The 19,760-nt window shown below is 46.7% G+C and overlaps 1 protein-coding gene across 2 annotated transcripts in view; it reads left to right on the forward strand.

The window, feature by feature from the left end:
* HOMER3 (homer scaffold protein 3) overlaps window positions 1-18,784 on the forward strand; it is a gene marked incomplete at its 5' end in the record, with an annotated part of 299,617 nt that extends 280,833 nt beyond the window's left edge. For both annotated transcript variants that reach the window (XM_082243055.1, XM_082243056.1), the window contains one exon: window positions 17,668-18,784. In XM_082243055.1, the coding sequence (XP_082099181.1) occupies window positions 17,668-17,856 (189 nt within the window). In that variant the 3' untranslated portion in view covers window positions 17,857-18,784. The remainder of the gene's footprint in view (window positions 1-17,667) is intronic.
* Between the last annotated feature and the right edge of the window lie 976 nt (window positions 18,785-19,760).

Consider the following 19,760-nt stretch of genomic DNA (forward strand, 5'->3'; position numbering starts at 1 on the left):
TGATCAGCTGGGATTAGACACAGCTGATCACATGGTTGAGGGCTGCTGTGATTGGCCCTTTAGCCCGATCTGTGATCAGCTGTGTCCGAAAGCATGCAGAAGGCGTGCAGGCGGTGGGGATCTGGGAGGTCACCTATAGACACCCTTCCAGAGCTATAGTACTGCGCTGTAGCCAGTGGTTAATCATTACTCTCTGAATAGGGTGTTTTAGCCAATTTTCTATCCATTTACAAACTGATCTTTCCAAGTCTGTAGATTTTACCTTACACATTAGCCAACATTACACAACTTTCAGCTCTTACAAGGAGAAAACTGTTCAGAGATGCAGCCAAGAGGCCCATGATCACTCTGGATGAACTGCAGAGATCTACAGCTGAGGTCGGAGACTCTGTCCATAGGACAACAATCAGTCGTATACTGCACAAATCTGGCCTTTATGGAAGAGTGGCAAGAAGAAAGTAATTTCTTAAAGATATCCATAAAAAGTGTCGTTAAAAGTTTGCCACAAGCCACCTGTGAGACACAAAACATGTGGAAGAAGGTGCTCTGGTCAGATGAAACCAAAATCAAACTTTTTGGCAACAATGCAAAACGTTATGTTTGGCGCAAAAGCAACACAGCTTATCACCCAGAACACACCATCCCCACTGTCAAACATGGCAGTGGCATCATGGTTTGGGCCTGCTTTTCTTCAGCAGGGACAGGGAAGATGGTTAAAATTGATGGGAAGTTGGATGGAGCCAAATACAGGACCATTCTGGAAGAAAACCTGATGGAGTCTGCAAAAGACCTGAGACTGGGATGGAGATTTGTCTTCCAACAAGACAATGATCCAAAACATAAAGCAAAATCTACAATGGAATGGTTCACAAATAAACATATCCAGGTGTTAGAATGGCCAAGTCAAAGTCCAGACCTGAATCCAATCGAGAATCTGTGGAAAGAACTGAAAACTGCTGTTCACAAACGCTCTCCATCCAACCTCACTGAGCTCGAGCTGTTTTGCAAGGAGGAATGGGCAAAAATTTCAGTCTCTCGATGTGCAAAACTGATAGAGACATACCCCAAGCGACTTACGGCTGTAATCGCAGCAAAAGGTGGCGCTACAAAGTATTAACTTAAGGGGGCTGAATAATTTTGCACGCCAATTTTTCAGTTTTTTATTTGTTAAAAAAGTTTGAAATATCCAATAAATTTGGTTCCACTTCATGATTGTGTCCCACTTGTTGTTGATTCTTCACAAAAAAATTACAGTTTTATATCTTTATGTTTACAGCCTGAAATGTGTCAAAAGGTCAAGGGGCCGAATACTTTTGCAAGGCACTGTATGTGTTCTTTTATTAAACTCTCCAGTATATTACCAAGCATAGGTAAACTAACAGGTCTATAGTTACCTAGTAAAGACTTTGACCCTTCAGCAGTGGCGTAGCGTGGGTTGTCAGCACCCGGGGCAAGGCAAGTAATTTGCGCCCCCTAACCCGCGGGATTTTAGCACTCGAGTCTCTTCCACTAGATTAGTTAAAGAAACCCTTACCCCTTAAGCACATGTATTGTTTGTTATGAAAATACTGATGTAATTAAAGTAAAATGCATCTAAATACAAGTTTGAATGACCAGTGTGCCCCCTTTCAATGCAGAGAGACCAGCGTGCCCCCTTTCAATGCAGAATGACCAGTGTGCCCCCTTTCAATGCAGAGAGACCAGCGTGCCCCCTTTCAATGCAGAATGACCAGAGTGCCCCCTTTCAATGCAGAATGACCAGCGTGCCCCCTTTCAATGCAGAGAGACCAGCGTGCCCCCTTTCAATGCATAATGACCAGCGTGCCCCTCTTCAATGCAGAGAGATCATTGTGCCCCCTTTCAATGCAGACAGACCAGCATGCCCCCTTAATGCAGAGAGACTTACCTGCAGCGGCGGCTTCTCCTCAGTTCCCCGCGTCACCTCGAGTCCTCCCGCCTCCTTCTCGGCCAATGGCATGCGTTCGCCTTTCGACCAATCAGGAAGCGGGTCTCGGACCCGCTTCCTGATTGGCCAGGAGGAGGATCCGTGTGACAATAGCGAATTTTCATTCGCTATTGTCACACAATGGGTGGGCTCAGGGCGCACTGCTCTGCGCTCCGGGTACACCCTTTTTTGAAGCCTATTAGAGCCTCTGGCTCTAATCAGGTGATTAAAAAAAAAAAAAACACTCTGTGACAGCGCCAGGCTGCTGACTCACTCGCTGCTAAACTGACTGATCAGTGAAGAGAGGCTGCATAGGCGGGGCTTGGCTTGCAATGCCACCCCACCCTACGCCAATGGACAGGTGAGGCACAGTCCAGCCCCGCCCCGACCCGCCATTTTCAGCCATAGGGCGGCTGCGCTGGACATCTCCCAGCCTAAAGATGGAGGCAGCCGCAGACAGTGTGTGAACTGTGTATGTCAGAGTAAGACAGACAGAGTGACACTGCAGATGCGCCCCCCCCAGATTTTGCACCCGGTGCGGCTGGCCCCCCCTGCACCCCCCACGCTACGCCACTGCCCTTCAGTATGTAGGCACAACATTGGCCTTATGCCAAAATCAGTGGTACTATTCAGGTCCTTAAAAAGTCCCTAAAAATTAGAAACAATGGCTTTGAAATGACAGAGCTTAATTCTTTTAGGACATGTGGGTGTATATCATCTGGTCTGGTTGGGTGGGAAAAAACCCAGACAAGCTGGTTGTACAGAAGTCATTCGAGAGATCGACTTCTGTACAACCAGACTGCCTATAGATCAAAATTTGGCCAGTCCCTGCTAAACCGGGTAAATTACAAACCATCTATGGCTCGCTTTAGAGCAGCTTGTAGACTGCAATAAACCATAATAGAATAAAATTAGTTGTTTTCAGTGATATTGTCTTCACCGCCTGCTTACCATGTGTTTAACATCTTGAATTGTTCTGCACTCTTTAAGAAGCTCCCTGCTGAATTTGGTTGGTTTTGAAAGTATTTCCATAAATGAATGTCAACATAAGCATATAAATGTTTAACACAGTTCCTAAATGCAAAGCTTAGGTTTGCTGTAAACATTGAGGGAGACATTAGGGAGGGTGGGTAGAATTATTGATATGCGAGTGTAAAACATGTCCCAAGGTGTCCTGGTTTAAGTTTGTAGCCTGTGAGTACCAGTAGCTTAGCTGCCACCGCAGTAGGTCATGTGCACTGGAAACAGTTCAAAAAAGACACCAGTCCGTCCAGTTCAACCTTGTTTGTTCATTCTGATGCGCTTAACCACCCTCCCTCTCCCATTGTGGTTCTCTGCTTGTTAATAGAAACTATAAACCATGTTTATTTACTACTTTTTAGAAAGAAAACAGAAATGCTTGTTGTCATTGCTATACACTATATTACCAAAAGTATTGGGACACCTGCCTTTACACACATGAACGTTATTGGCATCCCAGTCGAAGTCCGTAGGGTTCAATATTGAGTCGGCCTTTGCAGCTATAACAGCTTCATCTCAGCTTCATCTCTTCTGGGAAGGCTGTCCACAAGATTGTCTATGGAAATGTTTGACCATTCTTCCAGAAGCACATTTGTGAGGTCAGGCACTGATGGTGGAGAGAAGGCCTGACTTGCAGTCTGCGCTCTAATTCATCCCAAATGTTTTCTTTTGGGTTGGGGGTCAGTGCTCTGTGCAGGTTAGTCAAGTTCTTCCACCCCAAACCTGCTTATCCATGTCTTTATGGATCTTGCTTGCCCTGTGAATGCAGCCCTTGAACTCACTCATAAAATATTCACACTGGCACATAGAAGGAAGTTATGGTTGTACTACCCAAATGACAAAAAGCAAGGCAAGCAGCACAAGTCCATAAAACACCAACTTGAGTAAATAATCTTGTATTATTATCCACAGGCATGCTTGAGGCAGCCACCCCAGCGTAGAAAGCAGTCTCTGTAATGCAACAAAAAGGGGGCACCAACTAAGTGTAGCATTAAAGTCATCCACTTTATTAAAAGACAATTGGCAACTCACTGGTTTAACAGATAAAAGGCATCTCTCCAGATTGGCCTGAGTTCTGAAATGCGTAGCCACGACCACAGGGCAACCCACGTGATGTCACTTCTGCATCTGTGCCCCTGTGTGCTCCAGCATGGTTACTGATACTTCTGGTTTCGATTTCCAGCGTTCCCGAGCCTTTGACTCAGAGCCTGGTGGCTGCACAAGCAGGTAGAGACACTAGTTGGTCCAACAGCTGTACTCCATGTGAAGATATGCCCCAATGAGTTGCCAATCATCTTTTAATAAAGTGGATTTTAATGCTACACTTAGTTGGCGCCCCTTTTCTCCTCCTTGATTTTTTTACTACTGTCTCAATTTATGTGTCGGTGTTCCTTCTATAAGCGGAGTACGGCTAACAGCATGATTAGACTCGCAACCCCAGATCATAATGCTGATAAGATGCTTTAGTGTTACTGCTGTACACTCTGGAAGCAGGTCTTCACTGACCCTTCAATGGACATAATTCATACTATCGCTTCCAAAAATTGATTTTTGTTACATTAATTTTAAGACACAGCTTTTGATTGAAGATCAGTCAAATCCATAGACACAGGTTTTGATTGATCTTCAATCAAAAGTTGTGCCTCTCAAAAAAAACAAAAAAATTCTATTTTCCTCTTACATTCATCGAGAGACACAGCTTTTGATTGAAGATCAATCAGAACCAGTTGCGATGGTTCTGATTGATCTTCAATCGAAAGCTGTTTTCCTCATTGAACTCAAAGAAAAGAATTTCATAAATGGTACCAAAAAATGCTAGTATTTGTAGTTTCATTGCTTTAGATTACTTTATTACAGTCTTACTGCCCAGTCAGTGTATATGTTCTTTGGATCACAAAACACATTTTCTCCTCAACGAACTAATATAGCTTCCTGCTTGGTATTTTTGCTTTTATTCCAGCAATAAAAAATAGCCGTCGTTGAATTGTTCTTTTACCTACTGAAACATCACTAGTTTGGGGAAGTTTTTTAAAGTTTTTTTTATGTCACCTGATGTCCTTCTTCTGTTCGCTTCTTCATATGTAAAATGTCATTGATGTTGCTACTTCACCTTTCATTCTCCGGAAGGGTATACCTGCGTTCCAGTTGTTCCTAAAACATTTTCCTCCGTCTGCATGTTCTGTGAAATTACCATTTCATTGTATCTGCAGCACACCTTTAAATAAAAAATGTAAAAAAAAAAACTTCTGTGTTTAGCCCCCCCCCCCCCCCCCTTTACTTACCTGAGCACAATCTTAATCTAGCGCTGTGCCCAAGAGCAGCGCCTCTCTCTGCTGTCTCTCTCCTCACTAAACATGGAGGCAGCAGCAGGAACCATTGGCCTCTGCTGCTGTCAATCACAGCCAGTGAGCAGAGAGCTGGGGGTGAGGAAAAGCTGCGTTGTGTGTCAATGGACACACAGAGCGCAGCTCTGGATTAAGCCTGCGCGAGTTACCCCTTAGGGAGCAGCTTGCTATGGGGGCACATAGCAGGGGAGAGGAGCCAGGAGTGCCCCAGAAGAGGAGAATGAGGGCTACTCTGTGCAAAGCCATTGCACAGAGCAGGTAAGTATAACATATTTGTTTTGTTAAAAACAAAAAGTTTACAATAACTTTATTATGAGTTTCCTTACTCCATATTTTGTTGCACCGCCACCACCACCAAAAATTAACATTTTTGTCATAAATATTGCCTAGTATCTGCTTTATACAGGACACAGCAAGAGGTTCACTTTAAGGCTGGGAGCGGCCCGCCTCAGGGGGTCCAGTGCGTCCCTGTTCACCGTTTCAGGTCAGAATTCCGTCCAATATTTTTGACTGAATTCAAACCTGAAACGGACCAGAAGACGCACGTGACCCTTCTGCAAACTGCCTTAGAAGCATTCCGGAGCTGTGTGAACCGGCCCCATTGAGAGCCGGTCACAGTCTCCTGACATGCAAATTTGTTGCGGGGAAACTGGCATCCAATTTGCACCAGTGTGAACCAGGGCCGGAGTGGGACTCATTTTCAGCCCTGGAGTTTCATGCCTTAGACTGGCCCACTTTAGTTCACGACTCCCTATATTAAAATAATGTAATTAAAACCTCTGAATATAAGTTTGCAATGGCGCACTGTTCTCTACAGCCTTGTAATTCATTCAGTGAGAGAGAGAGAGAGAAGGAGGAGTGAAATAAAGAGGCAAGGAGAGGCAGGGAGCGAGAGAGAGAGAGATAGAGAGGGGTGGAAAGAAAGAGGGAAGGAGAGAGCAAGTAGGTGGGGTGGAAAGAAAGAGGGAAAGACTGACCCCCCCTACACTGATACTTCCCTACACTGACCCCCCTACACTGACCCCTTCACTGACCCCCCTAAACTGACACCTACACTGACCCCTTCACCACTGACACCTACACTGACCCCCCTACACTGACCCCTTCACTGACACCTACACTGCCCCCCCCCCCCCACCTTGCAGCAGTGGCATCTGTAAACCTCTAGCTGCTGCCTCTGCAGCTTAAACGGCGGGAGTGATAGGGAGCTGTAAAATGAGGCTCAGCAGCATGTTTTATTGCCCGCCAACTGCAAGTGTAAATGAGCCCATGGCTAGGTTTACACTGTTACAGGTGGTTGCATGTGCGGGACAGCGTGTAAATGGCACCTATTCCCCCAACCACCTGCAGGAAAAATTCCCTGCTCTTTTACAGATGCGCAAGGCTGCCATTTATTCCTTTTGGCACTCCCGCGCATCTGAAAATGCAGCACATTTTTTGGTGCGGGAAATTACACGGTACTTTTGCACCATGCGATTTTGCTGCGGCTGCGTTTTCATAAAGGTGCAGGGACCTTTTTCCTGTGTTTCCTGCAGGTACAGTAGCCCATTTAAATGAATCGGCTGCTGTGCCTGCGCAAATGTGAGTCACAGAAAACGCATTAGTGTGAACCTGATATAATAGTCACCTAAATGGAAAATACATACAGCAAGGTGCCTCCAACATATTTTACTGTAATAGCACAAAATCACTTTAAAAAAAAATTCTGCTGAGTACTCCCCTATTTATCAATCATATCCACAGTACTCAGCTGAAAAGAGCAGAATATCACTGCATTGTGCAAGTGCTATAGATATATTAGATAATAAGGTAACAGGGATCATATCCCTCTGGTAAGCGCACACCCCAGATAATACTGCACGGGTGAATAGGAGATACCCACCACCACTGTTCCCCTGCATGGTCGCGAATACTTCACTGGGAGAATATTGGACAATTTTTTTGCACTGAACTTTGAGTGATCAAATTATAGTAGCACTGAGCACAAAAGCACTTTTATTTGTTTGAAGTGTTATATATACATATAATTGTATTTAATTGGGTATTTCATGAGCACTAAGCACTTTAATTGAAATCCCCTCTTAGAGAATGGTCTCCAGAACAGGTATCCCTTTTGGAAGATTACGGCCTCAATTAGACAGATGTACTTAAGCATGGTGAAGTCTGTATTTGCCTGCATGCGATTTACAGGTATTCCATGCATCTGCGTGCAGGCAGTTCCATCCTGTAAATTGGGATACAGCAGCTGCACAGACACAGCTGCTGCTCCCAACTTCACATCCATGTGGGTGCAGGTGTGCGTCCTTAAATGCAGACAATGCGAGTTCAGGGACACCTACCTGAGCACACTAATGCCCACTCCCACACACATGTTAAACTGGGAGCAGCAGCTGTGTCTGTGTAGCCACTGTGTCCCAATAGACATGAATGGGAATGCCTGAAGTGGATCCATGGAACACCTGTCCTGGTCGCTAGTAAAGGGGCCAAGTATAACACCTTCACTACTAGAGTAATTTTTACCTTTGCTATGTCACCCACTTCTGGTTGGTTGGCTGTTTCAGCAAGTGACACAATTACTGTAATCATTAGAAACATCACCTTAGTTTCCTCTAGACAACATTCTGCTTGTTAGAATTCTGTACTGTATCTTCTCTAACTTCAGACCCCTTGTTGTAGGCCTTGTACTTTTGATACACCATGCATGCATAGTGTCCAGGCAGTTTAGATGAACAAATAAAGAAAGTAGTTGCAGATAACAAGAAACAATAGCTTCTTAATATTAGTAGATCACTGCATTGTACCTACCTGTAATTCATCAGTGATCTTGGGTTTAATCTGGGCATCTTCTGTCTGCTTCTGTCCCCGTCTGTCAGCCCGCCCACCACCTGCATTGCTTTACTATTCTTAGCTCTGCCAGTGATGTAGTCCCGACATTTTCTTCATCTTCTGCCGGCCTCTATCCCCGCCTACTGGCCCGCCCACCATGTACAGCACTTCCCTAGACCATTAACTACAGGTCTGATAGGAGGTGGGCGGGGACAGAAGATGCAGAAAATGCCGGGACTCAACCTGGACACAGAGCTAAGAATACTAAAGCAATGCAGGTGGTGGGCGGGCTTACGGTCGGGACAGAAGCAGACAGAAGATGCTGACACTGACAGTAAACCCGAGCCCTAAGCACTTCACCTCCGCTGCGCCCCCCTCCCCTTTCCTACAATAAATTGTTCCACCCCTTGTACCGGCCCTGCACTGGACCAGCCCACCGGGAATCCTCCCGATGCTCCCGATTAGCCAATCCGGGCCTGGTGTGAACCCAGCCTAAAGCTGGCCAAGCACCACCAATGCTGTCACATTAAGGAGAAGTGAGTCACATTAATTCAATACCCAGAAGTACCAGTTATTTTATGTCTCTTTTAGGGGTAAACAGTGTGGCAGGCAAGCAGAGGGAGGCTAAGCACAATTGTGTTAATTCTTTGAAGTGCATTAAAATGCATGCAGTGCTTCATTTGTGCTGAGATTCATTTTGTACTCACTGCATTGTGTAGCATTTTATAAGTCTGATTCAGTCTATTTCCATATGACTTTTGCTATCTCTATAGCAAGGGGTCTCCAAGCTATGGCCCTCCAGTTGTTCAGGAACTACAATTACCATCATGCCTAGTCATGTCTGTGAATGTCAGAGTTTTACAATACCTCATGGGACGTGTAGTTCCGCAACAGCTGGAGGGCCATAGTTTGGAGATCCTTGAATAGTAGTGTAGCACACACATCTCATTGATCTCTGTGGACATGTAAAACACTGAAAAAGCATGCAGCTGGACTTTGTTTTTGTACAATGCAAGGCAACTACCTACATTGTTAAGAGCAAGCCGCACTAAAAGCAATTAATTTTGGAGATATGCTGCATTCCCTTCTAGATTGTAAGCTGTAACGAGCAGGGCCCTCTAATTCCTCCTGTATTGAATTGTATTGTAACTGTATTGTCTTCCCCAGTGCTTTTTTTCAGCTGGAACTTGGTGGAACTCAGTTCCACCACCTCTGGCTCAGGCCCTCTGCTCCCTGCTCACCACTATCACTTGTAAACACAGAGGTCCGGCTTCTGTGTTTACAAGTGACAGCTCATCTCACAATGACATCCACAGATCTGATCTCCTTAGCAGCTCCCAATGAGTGCAGGATGGGGACAAGGGAGATGCATGTGCCTATGGTGCAGTGAGGATGCCTACACCCCTACAGGATGATCTCCCTGCAAGTAAGAGAGGCAGAGCCACCTACAGTTTACGGGGATGTACTAGAGTTGGCTGGGTGCTTAACCACTTAAGCCCCGGAGGATTTGGCTGCTCAAAGACCAGGGCCTATTTTGCAAATCGGGACTGCGTGACTTTAACGGACAATTGTGCGGTCGTGCGACGCTGTACCCAACTGAAATTGACGTCCTTTTTTTCTCACAAACAGAGCTTTCTTTTGGTGGTATTTAATCACCTGTGCGATTTTTTGATCATGCGCTATAAACAAAAAAAGAGCGACAATTTTGGAAAAATAACAATTATTTTTCACATTTTTTTTATATGAAATTCCCCCCCAAAAAATGTAAAAATCTAAATTTTAACATTTTAGGCCAATTTGTATTCCGCCACATATTTCTGGTGAAAAAAAAACGCAATAAGCATATTTTGATTGGTTTGCGCAAAAGTCATTGCGTTTAATATCTACGGGAAAGATTTATGTCAGTTTTATCGTTTTTTTTTTTTTTAATTAGTAATGGCGGCGATCTGTGATTTTTTTTTGCGGGACTGCGACTTTGCGGTGGACAGATCGGACCCTTGACTGACATTTTTGACACTTTTGGGGGGACCAGTGACATTACTACAGTAATCAATGCTATACATATGCACTGTTACTGTAAAAATGAAACTGGCAGGGAAGGGGCTAACTTTTTTAGAGATCCAGGGGTCATGTGTGTCCCTAGGGGCGTGCTTCTAACTGTAAAGGGGCGTGTCTTTTGATGTAACCACAGAGACATACGATACTACATAGCAGGATAGTATGATCTCTGCTGTTACATCAGGGAGAATGAAAGACGGCTTTGTTTACATTAGTCCCCTGCCTTTCTCCCTCTCCAACGGGAGATCGCAAGTGACCGGCGGACATCGGAGCTGCTGGTCACTCGCGCGGGGATGCCCGTGAACGAGCGGGGGCGGGAGCTCACCCCCTATTGGCTCGCGGGCGAGTAACGTACCCATACGTCACTTTGCCTGCATGGGGCTGACCGCCGCAGTATATGTACTTGCAGTGGTCGGCAAGTGGGTAATAAAGCAACAAAAGTAAGACATGTGGAAGATGGTGGAGTTTTTGAGGGGGGGGATAGGGGCAGTGGAGGGGGAACTGCATGCAGAGGTCAATGAAATTTGACCACACCCACTATTTGATGCAATTTGAAGGTGTGTGTGTGCGTGTGTGTGCGTGTGTGTGTGTGTGGGGGGGGGGGGGGGGGTTGTGGTTGAGTTCCTGCACCTATTTTCTGAGAAGAAAAGCCCTGGTCTTCCCTCATATTGTAAAGTGCTGCGCAAACTGTTGGCGCTATATAAATCCTGTATAATAATAATAATTTTAAGTGAACCAGTAAATGTATCAAAATACAAACAAAATACAATAAGTGCATGTGCAATTAATCTGGCTTTACACTCTTACCTTTCAGAAGGTAGAATTGGCTGAGGAAAATATGGATAATAGGGTCACCCAGTAAGATAAATGGATTTTTGTAAGATCTTACCGTAAAATACTTTTCTCTTAGCTCATTGACAGACGTAGTCCTCTTTGATTCATATCAATTGGGTTATGCTGCCCTCTACAGGAGTAGGACTAGACAGAAAGAAAAACGTTCTGGCTCCACCTTAGGGGCAGTCCCAGAGGGTATATCCTCTCTCTCTCTGCTACAGGATGTCAGTTTGTCACAAAGCAGTGTCAGAGAATTTAACCCAACCCAACTCAAAAGTAGAGGGGCGGGTACTACGTCTGTCAATGAGCTAAGAGAAAAGGATTTTACGGTAAGATCTTACAAAAATCCATTTTTCTCTGTCGCTCATTGACAGACGTAGTCCTCTTTGATTCATATCAATTGGGACGTCCCAAAGCAGTGCCACAAATGAGGGGTGGGAACAGAAATCAAAATCCAGAAGGACCAACCGGAGCCAACCAGAAGTATCAAGGGACTCATCGAGCAAACAGATGAGACCTACCCAACAAACCCTCGAGGTAGACCAACAGTCTCCTCAAACAGCGGCCTGCAGGAACCTTGCGGCCAAAAGAGGCATCCAACGATGCCAGCACATCAACCTTATACAATTTTGTAAAGGTATGAACCGACGACCAAGTAGTCCTTAAAAACCTGAACCACTGACGCCTGATGGCGGAAGGCCCAGAAAGCACTAAGCGCCCGAGTAGAGTGCGCCTTAACAGGGAACGGGGGATCCCTACCCTTAAATAGAATAAGCCTATACCACCGTCTGTCTGATCCATCTAGAGATGGTCGCGGCAGAAACAGGCAACCCCTTCTTAGGGCCATCCGTGATCACAACAGTGAATCCGTCTTACGAAATGAATCCGTAGTATTCAAATATACCCTGATCACCCGAACTACATCCAAGGAATGCAACGTGAATTCTCGAGGATGACTGGGCTCAGGACACAGGGAAGACAATACAATGTCCTTATTCAAATGAAACTCTGAAACCACCTTAGGAAGGAAGGATGGATTCGGACGAAGAACAACCTTATCCCTATGAACCACCAGATATAGGGAACAACAGGATAATGCAGCCAGTTCTGACACCCTGCGTGCAGAAGTGATAGCCACCAAGAGGGCCCCCTTCTGGGATAAAGTAAGCAAGGGAATCTCCCTGATATTTTCATAGGGAGGTTTCTGAAGAACCGACAGCACCAAATTAAGATCCCAGGGTGGTAAGGGCGCGCGCACTGGCGGAGCCAGGTGTCACACCCCCTGGATGAAATTCCGCACCAAGGAATGAGTAGCCAAAAGCTTCTGAAAGAAGATTGCTAATGCTGAAACCTGACCCTTGATAGCACTCAAGGCCAGCTTCTGCTCAACCCCCTGTTGCAGAAAAGCCAAGATTTGGTTCACCGAATAAGAACGTGGAGGAAACCCAAGAGATTCACACCACGTGATATAAGACTTCCATGTGCGATTATAGATCTTTCTGGAAGTCACTTTCCTCACTTTAATTAGAGTAGGAATAACTGAAGCTGACAATCTCTTGTCCTTCAGCACCTGGCTCTCAACCGCCAAGCCGTTAAGCCAGCGATCGTAAAGCAGGATGGAAGATCGGTCCCTGCGACAGCAGATCCTCCCTGAGAGGAAGTCGCAAAGGAACGTCTGCAACCTGCCTGACCAGGTCGGCGTACCAGGCCCGACTAGGCCCGTCCGGAACTACCAGGGTAACTGGGATTCTCTCCACCTCTATCCTGCAAAGAAGCTTCGGCAGCAACTTGAGAGGAGGGAAGGCATGCAGTAGCTGATACTGCCCCACGGGGCGATCAGCGTGTCTGCGGCGTCTGCTAGAGGATCGCGGGAGCGAGCCACAAACCTCCGCACTTTCCTGTTGAGCCGAGATGTCAACAGATCCCATTCGGGGTGCCCCTACCGAGGCACAGTTGGTGGAATACCTCTGGATGAAGAGATCATTCCCCTTGATCCAGAATCTGACGGCTGAGATAATCTGCCTGCCAATTTTCCACCCCCGGAATGAATACCGCGGAGAGAGCTGGAACAATCGTTCTGCCCAATGAAGAATGCTGGTCACTCTATGGCCGCCAGGACACTCTTGGTGCCCCCTTGGTGATTGACGTAAGCCACAGCCGTGGCGTTGTCCGACTGGATCCGAACCGGGCTGCCCTGGAGCTGCTCGGTCCAGTGAATCAGATAAAGTCTGATCGCTCTCAGTTCCAATACATTTATCGGTAACCTGGACTCTTCCAGGGACCAAAGCCCCTGAGCGGATACTTTGCCGAGAATTCCTCCCCACCCGGATAGACTGGCATCCGTGGTGAAAATCGTCCAATCTATTGGAAGACATGACTTCCCCTGCTGAGCATCGGAGACCGAAGCCACCAGACCAGAGACTTCCTGGTCCGCTCGCTCAGTCGGATCCGATTGTCCATGGAATCTGGATTCCGATTCCATTTGAGAAGAATTTCTTTTTGAAGGATTCGGGTATGGGACTGGGCAAATAATACTGCTTCTAAAGAAGCCACCATCAAACCCAGGACTCTCATGCAAGTCCGAAGGGAAGGCCAGTTGTCAGATAGTACAACTGAATCGTTGATTGAATCTTCTGGAGTTTCTCCGCAGGGAGAAACACTTTTGCCCTGGATGTGTCTAAAATTAGACCCAGATATTCGAGTCTCCTGGTGGGAACCAGAGAAGACTTCTGCAGGTTCACCAGCCACCCGAACTCTTGCAAAGAGATCATGGTGATCTCTAAGTTTTGTAACAAGGTCTGCGGAGACTCCGCACGGAGCAGAAGATCGTCTAGGTAACCTAGAATCGATATGTCTCGTTGTCGCAGCAGCGCCAACACTGGGGCCAATACCTTCGTGAAGACCCGGGGAGCCGAGGCGAGACCAAAGGGTAATGCCGCAAACTGATAATGGTTCTCCTCTACGGAGAAACGCAGGAAACGCTAATGTCCTGCGTAAATGGGAATGTGAAGATAGGCATCCTTGATGTCTATGGATGCTAGAAAATCCCCCTGATGCAGGGAGGTTGCTACTGTGCGAATGGATTCCATCTTGAATTTTTGTATCTTGACAAAAAGATTGAGTGCTCTTAAGTCCAGGATTGGACGCACCTTGCCCTCTTTTCTGGGTATTGTGAACAGGTTTGAATAAAACCTTTAAACGCTCTGTCCAAGGAATGTGGACCACCACTCCTTGTTGCAGTAAGTCCGTGACTGCCCCCCGCAGAGCTTCTAGGCGATCTGGGGATAGTCGGATATTGGAAGGGAAGAATCGCACCGGTGGGAGAGATTGAAACTCGATCTTGTAACCTGACCTTATGACTTCGCAAACCCACTTGTCCGGGATTCTGGAAAGCCATGGATCCGGAAACCGGCGAAGATGTCCCCCCACCCCAGCTATGGGTGGGGGCGCACCTTCAGGCTTTAGTAGTCTTATCTCCAGGTCTGGAAGAGCCGGGCTTTTGTTTGCCCGACCAGCGCCCCTTGAAACCTCCTGAAGGAGTTTTGGAGGTCTTAGCTTTGTCGCCCGTGGGGCGAAAAAACTTTTTATGAGCGGAAAAGGAAGGCCCCCGTTTCTGACGAGGTCCTTTACCCTTAGTGCCTTGTGGCAAGAAAGTGCTCTTGCCTCCAGTGAGATCCTTGATAATCTCATCTAAGTTGGCCCCAAATAGGCGCTCACCTTGAAAAGGGAGATTAGCCAAAGCTCTCTTGGAACTTTGGTCTGCTGACCAACATCTTAGCCACAGTGTATGCCTGAGGACCACTGCTGAAACTGAAGCTCGCCCCAATAAAGGAGTGGCGTCTAGAGCAGCGTCACAGACAAACTGTAACCCTTGTATCATCTGTTCCAACAGATCTGATACCGCCTGGGGGATATCTCTCCCCTCTAAGTCCCGGCGTAACCACTTGGTCCATTCTGTCACAGTTTGTGAAACCAGACCAATAGCAATTACTGGTCTGAAAGCTGACCCAATCAAGGAAAAGATGGCGCGAGACACAGCTTCCACCTTACGATCCACTGGATCCTTAAAGGACGGAGCATCCTCCAATGGGATAACCGTAGCTTTGTTTAATCTGGAAATTGGAGAATCCACCACAGATGGTACTGTCCATTTCTTGAGGAGGGATTCCTCGAACGGATAACGCCTGTTAATGCGTTTGGAAATAGTAGGGGCTCGTTTTGGATGACCCCATTCTTCCTTAATTACATTACCGAAACATTTGGGCAAGGGAAATACCTTCGCCATTTTGGTGCGTTTATTAGTACCAAAAGGGATCTCAGTCTCAGCTACTTCCGACGGTGTAACCTGTAGTCCTAAGTTTTCCCGGACAGATACATTTAGCGCGTTCACCAACGCTTCCTCTCGGGCTAAGATAGATGCCGAAACATCCTCCTCACTGTCTGAAGAAACAGTACCCGAGACACAAACCCCAGAGGAGGTACCTGCACCTGCAATGACAGGCTCAGACTCTGAATTTGAAGTTTCAGATGAAATGGGGGTAGGCGGGGGTTGCTTCCTTGCCCCCCGTTCCTGACAGGCCACTTCCACCCGGGATACAAAAGACTCCAAAACCGCTGATAATGCATCAATAGAAAGTGGGGAACTGGAGGGTCCTGCAGCCGCCTCGAGGGGATCAGGTGGAGATACATGTGTGGCAGGGTCCATGTTAATGCAGGACACTTTGCCAGTGAAAAATTTGAAAAAATAAAAAATACCTTTCTTTTTTTTTTTTTTTGTATAATCCCCCAGCGCAATAGCGCCCCTCAGCGTACCTGCTTTGGACCCCCACAGAGAGAGAGAGAGACCCCAAGGGCTCACCACCTGATGCAGAGAAGTTACTATCAAAACTGCTGTCAGCGTTGTCCTGTGCAGACTGGGAAGTCCTGTACTAGGTTTCCCGGGTAAAAGGAAGTGGCTCCGCCCCCTGTGTACGCCTTCCGGCGCTCCCAGCTACTCCTCGAGGTCGGCTGGGCACATCAAACATGGCCGCCCCCATGCAGGAGACGCCAGGCTACGAAAAAATGGCGGCCTGCGTGACCTGCGGGCGGCCTATGTAGAAAATGCAGACATGTGGTCTACAACAAAATGGCGGCGGACTGCCGATCTAGCGTGGCTCCTCCAGTGCAGCGGCCTGAGAACGGCTCTGAAAAAAACTGATGGCGGCCTGTCGGCCTGCGGGAGCATGGCGATAGCCCTCAGTCTAAGGTAGGTGCTTGCTATTACCTCCTTTGCCCTGGATGTCTTATACTTTACTATAGTGAATCGAACCAGGTCTCCTTGGATCAAATCTGCTGGAGAACCAAGGCTGCTGGAGTGTCAGCTCCCAAACCAAGGCTCATGGAGCGTCAGCTCCCAAACCAAGCCTCATGGAGCGTCAGCTCCCAAACCAAGCCTGCTGGAGTGTTAGCTCCCAAACCAAGCCTGCTGGAGTGTCAGCTCCCAAACCAAGGCTCATGGAGCGTCAGCTCCCAAACCAAGCCTCATGGAGCGTCAGCTCCCAAACCAAGCCTGCTGGAGTGTTAGCTCCCAAACCAAGCCTGCTGGAGTGTCAGGCTTCCAAACCAAGGCTACTAGAGTGTCAGCTCCCAAACCAAGGCTGCTAGAGTGTCAGCTCCCAGACCCAGCCTGCTGGAGTGTCAGCTCCCACCAGATCACACTATCACAGGGAGATAAGTGAACATGTCATAGGCTAGAGGGGGAACCTTAAATGTCAGAAAAGGATCCGACCATACACAGAGGGGCCCGTATCCCAAAGAACCCCACAGGGGGGAAGGGGGAACATCTACTCACCATACCGGAACTGACGGGCACCCTCTCTTCACAGTACCCTCTCCACCGAGGTGGGGGGCTGTCGACCAATACGGTGCCGTGACTCTGCTGGTTCTTGGCGTCCAAGCGAGACGTTTAACTCGCAGGGTCAGTCCCCGTCCATGGGACTATGTCGCGGCCGACCCAGCGCGGAGCTATGGTCTGCACGCGCTCGTAGGCTGAACCGGGGTGACCACTGGATCTCAACATCCAGCCCGTCGCCCGGCTCCAGCATACTTACTTGAATATGTTGCGGCCGACCCAGCGCGGAGCTATGGTCTGCGCGCGCTCGTAGGCCGGCTGGGGTGACCACTGGATCTCAACATCCAGCCCGTCGCCCAGATCCGGCGTGATTTGCTTGAAGATCTCACAGGAAAACTGGAGAAAAAGCTACCTAAAAAAAAATTTTCTAAAAAAATCTTGCCAGGACCAGAGATCCCAGCAAGGAACTTAGGTCCTTACTCCTGACTAGACAGAAAAAAACTGACATCCTGTAGCAGAGAGAGAGAGGATATACCCTCTGGGACTGCCCCTAAGGTGGAGCCAGAACGTTTTTCTTTCTGTCTAGTCCTACTCCTGTAGAGGGCAGCATAACCCAATTGATATGAATCAAAGAGGACTACGTCTGTCAATGAGCGACAGAGAAATGCATGTTTGGATTGCTAGGATTTCCCTGTAATAATTTACAATGAAGGTGAAACAAGTACAGTATTTTGATGTGATCAGCCCTGTTTTGCAATCCAACCTCACAGAAAAAACACTTAACTCTATTTTATCGTCTGTTTTGGCAGGATTTGGAAGATCGAAACCAGGAGCTGGAGAAAGAGCTGCAGAAGGCAGATGAGAGCCTGAAAGAAACACATATGGAAAGGGACAGGATACGAGAAGAGATCAGCCGAGCAGGAGATGAGCTGGATGTAAAGATATGTCAGCTCAATGAGTTGCGTTTGGGACTCTCCCAACTCCTAGAAAGCAATTAAGTTTTTGGAAAGGGTTGGTGCTGAGAACTGTTGATAATGATTGTATGCCTAATGTAATCTAGGGCAACATTAGCTTTGTTCCTGGGAGCTAAACAGAAGAGACGGGTGAGCCTGGATTGCTGGAGTTCAACTCTAGCCGCTTCATTCTGTTTACTGGCTATGTGCCTCTAAATGATGTTGGTGTTCTAGCCCAGGCAGCTGTAGATGTAGAAATAACAGATCACCTGCTTAGCCAGGACGAGCATACTTAGTTGCTCTTATTTGTAATAATTACACTGCAAATCTAATAGAAAATAGATTTTTTTTCATCTGCAATTTCTATCAATTTCAAACCAGGAACAAAAGCCATGAAACAAAACCAGAATGAACTGCACCAAATGAGGGTTATGTCTACGTAAACTACTCAGTTCCCTTCTATGAGGTATAGGATACTCCATGAAACCCATGTGTATCTCCACTTCACATCTCAGACCAGCTTTCCAAGGACAGGTGCAGCAAACCCTCCCTGTGAAATCTGGGACCAGCTATCTAAATGCCTTAATTAAACCCATGATTGGACTGTTATTATCTTCTCAGAAGAGACATTCACCTGAACATTTTTTTTTTTTTAAGGTACTTCATATTAGATATGAAGTTTGGTACTGCAGCTTACTGAGACTAGTGCGCAATTACTCTCACTGCCAAAGCTAATCCTTCTTAGAGGTATGAAAATCAATGGGGATAGCAAATTAAAAACTGTGAGAAAAGGCCCTTGGCCAGTAGAAGGAAGGTACAGTCCCTGTTTAACTGAATCCATATCAAAGATCAGGGTTAGTGGATGAGAATGATCTGTAATATAGATTCTTCGATTGGTGGCCCATTACAGTATTTTGTGGTAATAATATAGAATAAGAGAATAAATTAGGGTGCCATCATTTAGACAAGCATTTGCTTTGCATTTTCTAACGACTTGCAGTTTGTACTAAGTACTGTATGTTCACTGCTTGCCATTCACATGCTGCTTTCAGCGACTGTAGCCAAAAACTCCTCAAAATGTGAAATGCCACAAAAAAGTGCATACATTATTTTCTAGATTAATGCTTCTCAATCTTTTTTCCAATCAAGAACAGTCTGGCAACTTTCCTAAAGTCATAACGACTCCCTATATTACACAAATTATTTTACACTTTTTAATGGTAGAAGAATAAAGCCCAATTAAACTTTCTGTTCAAATTAGCTATATATATTTCAGGTGAATCACAACAAAAGGTGCGCTGTGTTTTAGGCTGGGTTTACATATATGCGAATTTAATGTGGGTTTCCCCACATCCAATTCACATGACATGCTAGTGTGATCGGCTCCCAATGGAGCCGGTTCGTACAGGTCCGGGGTGAGTGCGGAACGTTTGTATCTTGTTCAGGTGCGAATTCAGGCAAACATTCGGGCCTGAATCGGTGAACATACACGCACCGAACCCCAGGCACGAGCTCAGGGCCGCATATATGTGAACACGGTCTTACAGTTTGTTTTCTTTCTAAAGCAGCTACAACATGAGTCGAAATGCCTGTCTCCTGCCAGCAGCTGCTGTCAGAAATGCTCTTGCTCCCTTCTGGTTGGAGAACATTGACTCAACAGGGGGCATGTCAGACCTCTGATTTCACACTCTGCAGCATGCTGGCAGGTTCCAGGCTTTTCTATTCAGGCTGTGGCTGATTTTTAAAACAACAACTTGTGTTTTAAAGCAGAGTAGAAAAGCCTGTCTCCTGCCAGCAGCTGCTATCAGCAATGCTCATGCTTCCATTATGGTTGGAGAACTCGAACTCTGATTCATCAGGGGGCATGTCAGACCTCTGCTTCCACACTCTGCAGCATGCTGGCAGGTTCCAGGCTTTTCTATTCAGGCTGTGGCTGATTTTTAAAACAA

Source organism: Pelophylax lessonae (genome assembly GCF_965119305.1).
Source record: "Pelophylax lessonae genome assembly, chromosome: 1".
Taxonomy (NCBI): Eukaryota; Metazoa; Chordata; class Amphibia; order Anura; family Ranidae; genus Pelophylax; species Pelophylax lessonae.